Here is a 13,805-nt window from a genome sequence, read left to right on the forward strand (position 1 = left end):
GTTCTTTACAAATGTCAGACCTTATTTTTAATTCCCCATAGTGTATAGTAAAAGGCCTTATCTTTCATTGCTGCTAAGAGAAACTGCATGCTTAAATATTTTCTCCTGTCATCCAGATGAAGACCAAAAGAGACATCATACAGGGGTTGTAAAGGTTACTCCGGTTTTAAATTATATTTCATCTTCCTTCTCAGCAGGTCGAGATGACCACAGCCACCCCTTTGGGGAGTACCACCTTCTTCTCACTGAACATGACCACCAGAGGAGAAGACTTTCTGTACAAGAGTAAGGTCAACTTAGCTGGGCGGCCAGGGGAGCAAGGGCGGGACAGGTGTTGTGGTCAGCTCCTGGGGTCGAGGTCAAGAGCGTGGGCCCTGGAGACAAACTGCCTGGGTCTCAGTCTCAGTCATATACCACTTGCCAACTACATGACCCTGAGCACATGGCTTCACTGCTCTGGGCTTGATTTCCTCATCTATAAGATGGGAATTTTAACAAAGCTGCCACATAGGTAGGTGTGAAAGCTAGAAGGGATAATCCATGTAAAAAACGTAGAATAGGGCTTCCCTGGTGGCACAGTGGTTGAGAGTCCGCCTGCCGATGCAGGGGACACGGGTTCGTGCCCCGGTCTGGGAAGATCCCACATGCCGCAGAGCAGCTAGGCCCGTGAGCCATGGCCGCTGAGCCTGCGCGTCCGGAGCCTGTGCTCCGCAACGGGAGAGGCCATAACAGTGAGAGGCCCGCGTACCGCAAAAAAAAAAAAAATAAATAAATAACAGAAACGTAGAATAGCCTCTCTGCGTATGAAACATACTAAGTACCTAATGAGTATTATTATTACTATTACTATTATTTTCATTAGGGAGTTTTGGGGCTTAGAAGGTGATGGAAATTTGTATCTCTTGTTAAGATGGCCCTACACGAGTCACCTTAAAATGCAGCTACTTTCGTACTAGTTTTGTTTTTTTTTGCGGTACGTGGGCCTCTCACTGTTGTGGCCTCTCCTGTTGAGGAGTACAGGCTCTGGACGCACAGGCTCAGCGGCCATGACTCATGGGCCCAGCTGCTCCGCGGCATGTGGGATCCTCCCGGACCGGGGCACGAACCTGTGTCCCTTGCATCGGCAGACAGACTCTCAACCCCTGCGCCACCAGGGAAGCCCTTGTACTAGTTTTGCAAAGCAAAAACATCCCAGCAATTTACCAAGGAGTAAATGAATGTAGGTCAGAAGAGTTAGTCCTGGGGAGACATTTGCCAAGAACAAAGTGTCCCTAGAAGGAAAAATTTGAGGACCATTCTTCAGAAAACCAACTGACTGTATTAGGTGAAGTTTGGGTCCATTTCAGTCATCTCAGGTGACTTGGTACATACCTCCATGAATGGAACAGGCCTCCTGACACACATGGAGCAGTGATGAACAGTGATAAACAGCTACAGGCTGGGGTACTGGCAGGAAGCTGGGTTAATGGCAGGATGTGGCTCTTCTATGGAGACCCAGAGAGGGTCGCTCTTGGGACAGGGTCCCACATGTTAGCCTGCTCTTTGCTGGGTGGGGAGACCTACAGAGGCCTGCTGAAATATGTCTCAAAACAGTTCTGGGGCTTCCCTGGTGGCGCAGTGGTTGAGAGTCCGCCTGCCGATGCAGGGGACACAGGTTCATGCCTCGGTCCGGGAAGATCCCACATGACACGGAGTGGCTGGGCCCATGAGCCATGGCCGCTGAGCCTGCGCGTCTGGAGCCTGTGCTCCGCAACGGGAGAGGCCACAACAGTGAGAGGCCCACGTACAGCAAAAAAAAAAAAAACAGTTCTGAAGTGAAATGCAGGGTAGATAGAATCACTGTCAGCAAGATGGGAATAATACTGTTTTTGTTTAACTAAAAGTCATGGTTCTCAACTAGGCAATTTTGCCCCCTAAATAAGGTTGCCAGATTTAGCAAATAAAAGTACAGGGTACCAATTAAATTTGAATTTAAGATAAACAATTAATAGATTTTTAGTATAAGGATATACCATGCAATATTTTGAAATTATTCATTGTTTATCAGATATTCTAATTTAATGGGTATCCTGTATTTTATCTGGCAACCCTACCACCAGGAGACACTTGGCAATGTCTGAAAACATTTTTGCTTGTCACAAATGGGAGTGTGGGAGGAGAAGTGCTACTGGTATCTAGTGAGTACAGGCCAGGGATGCTGGTAAATACCCTGCAAGGCACAAGACAGTCCCCACAACAGAGAATTATCCAGCCGAGGTTGAAAAACCCACTGGACTCCCCAGGAAGGAAAGAAAAACAAGTAACTCCATGATGGATTCCCCACCCCCTCCCTTTTTCCCTCTGTCTTTCTTCCTATGAATAAATGCACAGTTGTTGTTGTTGTTTAAGTAAACTTTTTATAAAAGCATTACATACGTTCCAAAAAGTGCCCAAATGATAAGTGCACAGCTGGACGAATTTTCACAAAGTGCACACAGCTGTGTAGCCAGCCCCCCAGATGAAGAATGAGGCCACCATCAGTGTTTCAGAAGTTCTGGTGCCCTTTGCAATCACTATCCCCCACCCACTCAAGGGAGCCCACTGTTCTGACTTCTACCACCATAGATTAATTCTACCTTGGTTTTGAACTTCGTATTCGTGGAATCATACCACACATACTCTTGTATCTGACCTCTTTTGTTCAACATATTTAATGGTTGCAACATAATGTATATGTGTGTATATGTGGATGTGTATATAATATCATATTCTATATTCCACACTTTTCTATCATCGAAAGTGTTCCATGTACCATAGTCTTCAAAATTATTATTATTATTATTATTATTTTTTTGCACTATGTGGGCCTCTCACTCTTGTGGCCTCTCCCGCTGCAGAGCACAGGCTCTGGACACGCAGGCTCAGCGGCCATGGCTCACAGGCCCAGCCGCTCCGCGGCATGTGGGATCTTCCCGGACCAGGGCACGAACCCGTGTCCCCTGCACCGGCAGGCGGACTCTCAACCACTGCGCCACCAGGGAAGCCCATAATTATTATTTTAATTGCAGTACATTTCATGGATAAGTGTGCCATATCTTATTAAACCCTTCCCATATTTAGAATATCAATAATGTAATAAACATTTTCATTCATATAGCTTTTTCTGTATTTGGGATAATTCCCTATGATCAATTCCCCAGAATCAAATAGATTGGTTTAAAGTATGAGGCTTTTTTATGATTCTTGATGTTTTCAATATCAGTTCTGGCAAGGCTGTTGATCTTGAACCTAATATTAGAGTTTGACTTTGGGACTGGAAGCTGATATTGAAATTAGAATCTGAGATATTAAGCTACAAGGACATTCATCATAGGCTTGTTTTTAATAGTGTAAAATTGAATGCAACATAAATATCCTCAATAAAGAATTGGTAAACAAATTATGGCACAGGCAAACAGTGAACTACTATACAGCCTTCAAGAGTCATGAAGAAAAATATGTACTTACATAGCAAAAGGATCAGGGTATTTTGTTGTAAAACGGTATATGGAATATGGTTCCATTTTTATCAAGTGCATATTTTTCCATATTTGTGAATATTAAGATGGATTTTCAGACATAGGATTAATAAATTATTCTAAAAGATGATAGATAAATATGCATATATTCAAAAACATGATCACATTGGTGAATGTATACGTATGTAGACTATCAGTGGTTCTTGGGGTAATGAGGTCTTCATCTTCCCCTCCTCTTTGGCTTGTATGTGTATTTTCAAAATTATCTACACAGGGCACAGGGCTATTGTTGTTGCCCATGTGTGTCCTGTAGGAAAAAAAAATTATCTACAAAAACCACATATTACTTTTATATTATCTGAAAGAAGGAAGGATGTTTTATTTCACAAAAGAAGTTCAAAGCTATCTTCGGGATGATAAGAGCAGGACTTAGCCTAAGGCAGGATTTTGGCAGGGCAGGTGCTGAGGATATGGCCCTCCAAGTCCCATTGGAGGTAGAGGTACACTGCCACTCTAGATGTGACTCTGTCCTGGGGTCGGCAGTGAGTGTGCCAGGATTTCACATTCTCTCCTCTCCTTGACCCAGTGAGGATGCCAGGTGTTGTGTCTTCCTCCCAGACTCCGAATCCTTCCTTGCATTTCAGTTTGCACATTAGCCATCTCCACTCCTCTCTTCCTCGTAGGTTCTGGAGCCATCGTTGCTGCCATTGTGGTGGTTGTCATCATCATCTTCACCGTGGTTCTGATCTTGCTGAAGATGTACAACAGGTATGGGATGCCCTGGGCTTTGCAACTGTCTGGTCCCTTCAGTGATGCCAGAATAAATGGGAACTAATGTTTGTGGGTGCCTATTATGTGCACAGCAGTATCTATGAGTCCATCATCAAATGCTCTAACCCTTTGTGGGTCCTTTTTTGCTGTCTGTTCTACTGGAAGAACTTCACAGTGACCATATATTTTTGTATTTGGAGAAATATTTTTAAAATATAATAATATAATGACAATGATAATAACCTTGAGCTGTGTAGTAAACTCTTATATGTAATTTACAGATAAGAGAGGAGTGTTTCAATCCTCTTCTCCTGGAGAGCCCTCTGCTAGGTTGTATTGTGTGGACCACATGAGTATTTGAGGTGACAAATACTGAAATGCACATACCTGCGACTTTACTTTCTGGGACCAAATAAGAGGAAATAGAATCATATAAATTGATTGTAAGAAGAGTAACTGCTGTGTTATCACCTGTAGTCACAGCTTTGCTAGAAGATTATTCTTTTCAGTGAATAAATCAAAATTAAAAGACTAAATTCAATTACATCATAGACGACCTGGAAGCCATTAAAAAATATTGTAGAAATGTATAAATTGATGAGGAAAGTTGTTTACAACATATTGTCAAAATTTACAAAGCAGTATGTACATCATTTTTTTTAAATTAATTTATTTTTTGGCTATGTCAGGTCTTAGTTGTGGCAGATGGGATCTTTTGTTGCGGCGAGTGGCTCTTCGTTGCGGTGTGCGGCTTCTCTCTAGTTGTGGCGCACAGGCTCAAGGGTGCGTGGGCTCAGTAGTTGTGGTGCATGGGCTTAAGTACCCTGCAGCATATGGGATCTTAGTTCCCCTACCAGGGATCGAACCTGCATCCCCTGCATTGGAAGGTGGATTCTTAACCACTGGACCACCAGGGAAGTCCCTAAAGCAGTATGTACATTATGATCATACACATGGCTTACGCACATGCACCCAGGAAAAGTTCAAATGATTTACCACAAGGTGTTAACAACCAGTATGTCTGCATGATGGGATTGCTAGTAGGTTAGTTGGTTTGTTGGTTTTTGCGAGGTCAAAGGGTGTGCTTCTTTATTTCTGCATTGTTTTTATAATAATATTAATGTATTTATAAGGATAGCTAACATATATTGATCTCTTACTATGTGCTGGGCACGGTTCTAAGCTCTTTACATGTATTAACTCATTAGGTCTTCATAACAGCACCACAAAGTGGGTGCTTCTATATCCCCAATTTTATAGGTGTGAAACAGGCACAGGAAGATTAAGTAACATGCCTGAATTTACTCAGCCCTAATTGGCAGAGTTGGGATTCAAACCCAGTTCATCTTGTTTCAGAGAAAATACTCCCACCAGTACACATATAATAACAATAATAACATTTCATATGTTTTTTTTTAAATTTTGCGGTATGTGGGCCTCTCACTGTTGGGGCCTCTCCCGTTGTGGAGCACAGACTCCAGATGCACAGGCTCAACGGCCATGGCTCATGGGCCCAGCCGCTCCGCGGCACGTGGGATCTTCCCGGATCGGGGCACGAACCCGTGTCCCCTGCATCGGGAGGTGGACTCTCAACCACTGCGCCACCAGGGAAGCCCCATATGTTATTTTTAAAAATCTTTGGGCTGTTACAGTTTGGGTCTATTTCAAACCAGGAAGTGACATCAGACCCCAAGGTCTACCCGCCATTCCTCTCCATCATTGCTGGAGCTCTAAACCCCTTTTCTAGGTTGAAATTTGGATGGAGACTCTACTCACCCCATCCTGTTTACAATGATATGTGGGCTGGGAATTGAGAAACCTGGGTTCAGTCTTTGGTCTCTCAAAAGCAGGCAAGTTATTTAGCCTCTCTGTGCTTTGATTTTATCATCTTTAAAATGGAAGTGTCTCTAAATAGACATTTCTCCAAAGAAGACACACAGGTGGTCAATAGACACATGAAAAGATGCTCAACATTGCTAAACATTAGAGAAATGCAAATCAAAACTACAATGAGGTATCACCTCACACTGGTCAGAATGGCCATAATTAAAAAGTCTACTGGACTTCCTTGGTGGTCCAGTGGTTAAGAATCCACCTGCCAATGCAAGGGACATAGGTTCGATCCCTGGTCTGGGAAGATCCAACAAGCCGTGGGGCAACTAAGCCCATGCGCCACAACTACTGAGCCTGTGCTCTAGAGCCCGAGAGCTGCAACTACTGAAGCCCGTGCACTCTGCACCCACATGCTGCAACTACTGAGCCCGTGTGCTGCAACTACTGAAGCCCGCACACTTAGAGCCCATGCTCTGCAATAAGAGAAGCCACCGCAATGAGAAGGCTGCGCACCTCAATGAAGAGTAGCCCCCGCTCGCCGCAACTAGAGAAAGCCCGCGTGCCACAACGAAGACCCAACACAGCCAAAAAGAAAAGAAAAGAAAATAGGCAGAAATTTTAATTCAACAACAACAAAAATGGAAGGTTCTTAAAGTGTGATAATTGTGTTGTGGTTACATTGAAGAATGCCCTTGTTCTTAGGAGTATTTAGGGTTGAAGTGGCATGATGTCTGCAACTAACTCACAAATGGTTCATGATTTTTTTAAAAACTTTGTGTGTGTGGGGGGGGTGGGTGTGTGTGTAAATGGGGCAAGTAAAAGGAAGAAAGCAAATGTGGCAAATTGTTAACAATTTGTCAATTGTTTAGTGAAGGGTATTCAGGTATTAGTTGTACTATTTGTGTAACTTTTCTGAGGATTTGAATTTTGAAAAAAGAAGCATGATAGGTCAACAGGATGAAATTTCATGTAAACATTAGAATGAATGATTGTTGTTAGTTGTTGAATTTTATGGCATATGAAATGAAACCCAGGATATATGTTTTAAGTCCATTCTCTTCTCAACTATGTAAAAAGTTCTTCAATATTTCTAGCAATAAACTTAGCAAGCATAGTAAGGCTACAAAATTTCACTCCCATTACAACTTTGAACAGGAAAAAAAATGTAATATCTTCATTTTGTCTTCAAAATAGCCACCTATCTGCTACTTTACTCATTCATTAATAGGAAAAAAATAAAATTAAGTATCCAACCTAGGTTAAACAAAAAAACTGAAGGGTCAGACTACCTGATGTCTAAGATCCCTTCCAGTTGTAAACTTCTGTGATTGGCAATTAAGCAACATGATTTAATGATGCTCTATATTAATTTCATCACTGGAGCTGTAGTCACAGAGCTCGTTCCCCAAGGCATATGAGGGGCAAGGCTCAGCCATGCGTGTGTATCTCATTACAGGAAAATGAGGACAAGACGGGAGCTGGAGCCCAAGGTCCCCAAGCCAGCATCCCCTTCTGCCCTGGGCCCAAACAGCAACAGCAGCCAACACCCTGCAACTGTGACCTTCAGCCCTGTTGACATCCACGTGGAGACTCGGTGACCCCCCCATCCTGGGTGCTGTCTCGGCCACTGTCCAAAGAGCCTTCCTTCAGTCAAGACCAAGAAGCACATTTCTCCTCTGGCAGCTTCACTATGAGTTTGTTCTGGTCAGGTCACCAGGGGCATCTCTTATGCAATCCCTGATGCTTCAGGCAACCCCCAACCCCATCCTGCCGGGCCCCACCCCAGGTACGTCCCTATCCCTGCTGCCACCCTTCCAAAAAACTGTGCTATTTTGGGAATCCACTGCTGTGGGTTTAGCTGTCTCCCCCCAAACACAATAGCTAGACAGACAGACAGACAGGCAGATAGCCCAGGAGTCTTCTGGTCAGGAGTCAGGGGTCAGGGCATGCTCCTTAGAGGGTCTGCCCTGAGGTCATATCAAAGGAAGAGCCATATCCGCAGCTTTGTAGAGCAAAGTAGTCAATCCCATAATCAGGCACAGGGGAACTAACTTGGACTAACTCACCAAAAACCCAGCTTGTTAATTTGTAACTTGTTCCAGTGCTAAATGACCGCTAGCTAGCTCATGATGATTGATCAGCACATTTCTCCCTTTTTAAGAAAGGTTTTGGGAAAAACTGGATTCTTCTCCAAAGGTGTCTACTTCTTTAGTAAAGAGTCAAAGTCAAAGACATAGGATGACCCTGAGGAAGAATGGCACCTAGGGTGAAAGCTTGTTGTAGTGTCTGTGGGCCTGGAATAAGCCTGGTGTCTGGTCAGGGCCCCTCCCCCCACACCCCCCCACGGGGGCTGGATTAACCTTGACTCAGTCTCATTTCTTGGCTTCCCTCTATTTGGATTCTGAGCAATCCTCACTCTCCAGTTACCATCTTACCTCCAAGGTCCAGTATTTGGAGACTGATTAGATTACAACTCTATTTATGTTACCTCTGCCCTTCCTGGTCACCTTGCAAAGATTCAGGATATATTCAAAGTACCACATTCACAAACCATTCCTCATCTCTTTGACACTTTAGCCTGGAGAATAATCTACTGAAAGAGGAAAGCATTTTGGAATTAAGAAGACCTGCCTTCCAAGCCCTATTTCCTGGTTTTGTGGCCTTGGGAAAGTGACTTGACTCCTCCATATTCTGTTTCCTAACATGAAATGGGAATAACGTCTGCCTCACTGGGTGACTATAACAAGCCAAGGACTTAGTAAAGCAGCTTAGGTAGTGCCTGGCACCCAGCAGATGCTTTCTAAATGGGAGCCAGCATTATTATTACGAATTTCTTCCATTGTAAGACATACACTTGTTCCCATTTTAATGATTCTGAAATCAGAATATGTCTTAAAATTGATGGGTCCACTAATGAGGTTGCATTTTTTTTTCTCTCTCTCTCTCTCAAAAAGCTGTTTTTTAGCCAGTTGTGCATTTTACAATTGAAGGCATCTTGGAAACAAGGTAATAAATCTGTATTCTGTTACAGACAGTGACACACTCTGACATTTAACCTTAAATTCTAGGAGTCTCTCCTTCAGAGGGAAATCCCTTTTGAGGGAAAACTGAGGGTCAGGAGGTAAGAAGACTGACACAGGGTCACACAGTTCATGTCATCCCACTATAAAAATGCTCACTTGAGGGCTTCCCTGGTGGCGCAGTGGTTGAGAGTCCGCCTGCCGATGCAGGGGACGCGGGTTCGTGCCCCGGTCTGGGAAGATCCCACATGCCGCGGAGCGGCTGGGCCCGTGAGCCATGGCTACTGGGCCTGCGCATCCAGAGCCTGTGCTCCGCAACGGGAGAGGCCACAGCAGTGAGAAGCCCACGTAATACAAAAAAAAAAAAAAAAAAAAAAAAAAAAAAAAAAAAAAAAAAAAAATGCTCACTTGAATATATCTGGAGAAATACAGGCAAATTCTTTCTCCCCAGACATCTCTTCTCCCTCCTGTGTTTAAATATCCACCAGACACTTTGCAAGATGCTTTTACATAAGTTATGTCATGGGATTTATTTTTCCCAATAACCCTGGGAGGTATTATTTTTCCCATTTGCCAATGAGAATTTCAAACTCAAGAAGAAAAAATACTTGCTCAAAGTCTCACAGCTTGTGAGACAGTAAGTTGCAAAGACAAGACTCAAACCGTGGTCTCTTCGACTCCAAAGTCCATCTTTTTGTTGTATCACACTCTTCCCTAACATCCCGGCTCAAAGAACATGGATTCTTTTGTGAGCTGAACAAGAGGAGGACAGGCTTACCCATGTGTCTGAGTGGAGGTCGGGGGCCAGCTTCCACACCAAAAGTGGGGCAAAGCCACTTTGGTAGCCTCCTTTGGGCTTCCATGATTGTAGCCAAAGGGGCCCTTTCCAAATCCATCCAAGCCCTAAGGATTTCTGCTTCACTCCCCCACCACTTAGGCCCAAAGAGCAAGGCATGAGATGGCCTCGAACCAGGGCAAAGCCATTTAAGGACTCAAGCCCACATAGATATGTTTCCCAGATGTATTCTGCTTTAAAAAAAAAAAAAAAAAAAAAAAAGATTGGAGTGTTCTAACCCTAAAGCCAAACTCTTCTGTCCACAGTGGAATCTTCCTGGAAGAAAGAAGAACATATCCCTCTAGTATAAATGAAAGCTTGGAAATGGAAGGGGGAGGTAGAGAGGTGAGGGGGAGGCGAAGAAAAGCGTGTGTTTTGTTTTTAACTCATGACGATTACCTCAGTAAACATCCTTTAAGGGCTCCTGTATGCCAGTTGAGGTGCTATGAAACACAGTAAGCGTGGTCCCTGCTCTCAGGGGGTCTGCAGCTGGCCTCCTGAGACAGGGATCTTGCAGCATAGTTGAATTTCATTTCTGACAGGTGCCTTTCCTAACGGAGCAGATGCTGCCTTATTTGGCCACTGAATCAATAAATGATATTAAACGCTTAAAGAAAAATGTCTAAAAATAAAAAAGTTTAAATCAAACATTGGTTGAGTTGATTTCAATTCAGTTTAGAGATAACAAATACCGTTTTTAGAAACTTCTTTCCCCCTGACAATGTAGACAGTGCCCTGAGGGAAAGCCGGAGCTGTTTCAAATATTGCATTCTCACTTCTATAGGATGGTGGAAAAGATGGGCTGCTCTGTGAGGTAGAAAATGTGTTAACTTGATGAAATATTATGCAGGGAATCCCATTTCACAGCAGGCTGAGAAGCCAAGGTTTGGGGACCCCGGGGAGTGGAGGAGACATTAGAATGGAGCCCAAATCACCAATAATGATGTTTACAATTAACTAAGCTCCTACTGTGAGCCAGGCATAGGATGGGTCCTTTCTACCCACCAGCTCCTTTAACCATTACAGCTGCCCTGCATAGAGTGGTCATTATTTCTATTTTTTGTTTTTTTGGTTTTTTTGTTTTGTTTTTTGCGGTACGCGGGCCTCTCACTGTTGTGGCCTCTCCCATTGCGGAGCACAGGCTCCGGACACGCAGGCTCAGTGGCCATGGCTCACGGGCCCAGCTGCTCCACGGCACGTGGAATCTTCCCGGACCAGGGCACGAACCCATGTCCCCTGCATTGGCAGGCGGACTCTCAACCACTGCGCCACCAGGGAAGCCCTATTTCTATTTTTTGGATGAGGAAACAGGTGCAGGGAGGTAGCTTGTCTGTGGGTGATGTCATGGACATGTGTCCTTCTTTTGGTGATGTTGAGTTCATTTGGTCTAATTATTAAATATACATAAGACAGATTAACAGGAGAAAAAAAATTAATTTATGTGCATGAGGTCTCATGAAATGGGACCCCTGAAGTGACCAAAGCAGGCTGTTTATGCAATATCATTTTTAGACAAAGAAGCGATTATCTGTGAAGATTCAATGGAACAAAGAGGCTGGTGCTTGGTGCAGCAGATGAATGAAGAAGTAACAATGTTTGTTTATACAGATTTCTTAGCCTTGAATTCCCTAACTCTGGTGATAAGGATGCTTTCTATCCTCCTGGTATAAGGAGGATACCTTCACATGGGAGATTTATTTCCCACTATCAGGGAGAAACAGGGGGGTCAGAGAGGTTTTCTTTGATATCATTTTTTTTCTACCAGCTGTTTCTCAAGTAACTTTAATTCAAAATAATCAATATGCCATCATGGCATATCTTGGGCAGGCTACTCTGAGCCCCAGCAGTGACCATTCCTGTGTTTGGGAAGCCCTCTACTTTAAGAGACAGGACCACCTCCTGCCATAAAAACTGGAAAGGCCAGACACTCATTTTCTCAGAGTCTCTTGCAGCTAGGGGGAGGTCACACGACCTAGGCTTTGCCGATCAGACACCTGTGCCGCAGACTTTGAATCCAGAAGTTGGCAACCTCAAGGGATAAGAACTGCAGAATCTGCTCTGGTGGCAGGGGTGTGGGCACCCTCCACTTCAAGAGGCAGCCACATCAGGGATTCTAGCAGCAGTGGCAGGGGCATTCTTGAGTCCAGACCCAGTGCCCATTGGAGTTGACTACATGAGTTGTGCCCGACAATATCAGCCATGGTATCTGTACCAAACTAGTTCTTTAGTAGGATTTTAAGCATCACACCTGGCATCATATCTCTGAGCCTGGTTCTAGCCTTCCAGGAATTCTAGCAACTACCTGATTCCCTTTTCTGTTGAAATCAAGGATCACTTCCTGTTGCTTGTAGCTAAGTACTATATGGCTGTGGGGGACTTGCTCGTGGCCACCCACATGGGAAGTGGCTGGCACTAGAACCCAGGTCCCCAAAGCTCTTGCTCTTTCCATGCACATGCTTCCAGGAAAGTGATCAAAGGATCCCAAAGTGCTGTGAAATCATAGAGGAAGTAAAGTCGCCACCAATTACTCTTATCCCAGAGACTTTGTGACTTTGTGAATGTTAATGAGGGAGTATTTAAAAAGAACCTGGAAGAATGGGTAGGATTTTTAAAAGTTTTTTTAATTGAAGTATAACACACATGCACATGTGTGTGTGTGTGTGTGTGTGTGTGTGCAGCTCAAAAAATGTTCACAAACTGAGCATACTTGTGTAACCGACATGAAAATGAAGAAATAAAGCATTACCAGTACACCAACAGCCTCCCTTTTCCTCCTCCTGCCCTATTCACCTCCCGCAAAGAGTACCCACTCTCCTGACTTTTACCACCGTGGAACAATTTTGTCTATAAGTAGAATTATACTGTAAACTCTTGTTTCTGGATTGTTTTGCACAACATGGTGTTTGTAATATGTGTTCATATTGTTACCTGTCATTGAAGATCATTGATTCCCATTGTGGTAGTATTTCATGATGTGACTATAACTACATGTTATTTATCCATTCTACTATTTGATGTACATAAGAGCTGTCTCCGGTTTGGGTCTGTAACAAGTAGTGCTGCTGTGACCATTGTGGTGGTCATATGTGTATTTCTGTGGGAATATTTCTAGCAGTGTAATTGCTGGGTCATAGGGTATGTATATATTTAGGCTTAGTCAATAGTGCCCGTTTTCCAAAGAGCTGCACCAATTTACAGTGGTGTATGAGAGTTCCACCTGCTCCCCATCTTTTACTAACACTAGGATATGTTCAGAATCTTCCATTTCACTCATTCTGATGTGTGTGCAGTGGGTGCTCATTATGGTTTTAATTTGTATTCTCTGATGATTAATGGAACTGATTGCTTTTTCATATGTTCATTGGCCATTTCAGTTTCATTAGGTTTCATCTTTTATGAAGTTATCTTTCCATTTGTCTGTCCATTTTCTGTATTTGCTTCTTTCCTTTTTCATTACTGACTGGTCAGAGTTTTATATGTATTCTGGATGTAAGTCCTCTGTCAGCTTGCGGCTTGCCTTTTGAAAAACTAACAGCTTTGGGCTTCCCTGGTGGCGCAGTGGTTGAGAGTCCGCCTGCCGATGCAGGGGACACAGGTTCGTGCCCTGGTCCGGGAAGATCCCACATGCCGCAGAGCGGCTGGGCCCGTGAGCCATGGCCGCTGAGCCCATGCGTCCAGATCCTGTGCTCCGCAACGGGAGAGGCCACAACAGTGAGAGGCCTGAGTACCTCAAAAAAAAACAAAAAAACAAAACTAACAGCTTTATTGAGATATAAATTGCATACCATCAAGTTCATCCTTTTAAAGGTGGTTTTTAGTATATTCACAGAGCTGTGCAGCCATCACCCC

General features: G+C 43.8%; 1 protein-coding gene across 1 annotated transcript; it reads left to right on the plus strand.

The window, feature by feature from the left end:
- Window positions 1-203: 203 nt before the first annotated feature.
- NCMAP (non-compact myelin associated protein) lies at window positions 204-7,699 on the plus strand (the record flags this gene model as incomplete). Its single annotated transcript, XM_079698264.1, has 3 exons — window positions 204-285; window positions 4,181-4,265; window positions 7,558-7,699. 3 exons carry the CDS (start codon window positions 204-206, stop codon window positions 7,697-7,699), a joined length of 309 nt encoding a protein of 102 aa, XP_079554390.1.
- Window positions 7,700-13,805: the final 6,106 nt, after the last annotated feature.

The sequence above is a fragment of the Hyperoodon ampullatus genome (genome assembly GCF_949752795.1).
Source record: "Hyperoodon ampullatus genome assembly, chromosome: 2".
In the NCBI taxonomy this organism is placed as follows: Eukaryota; Metazoa; Chordata; class Mammalia; order Artiodactyla; family Ziphiidae; genus Hyperoodon; species Hyperoodon ampullatus.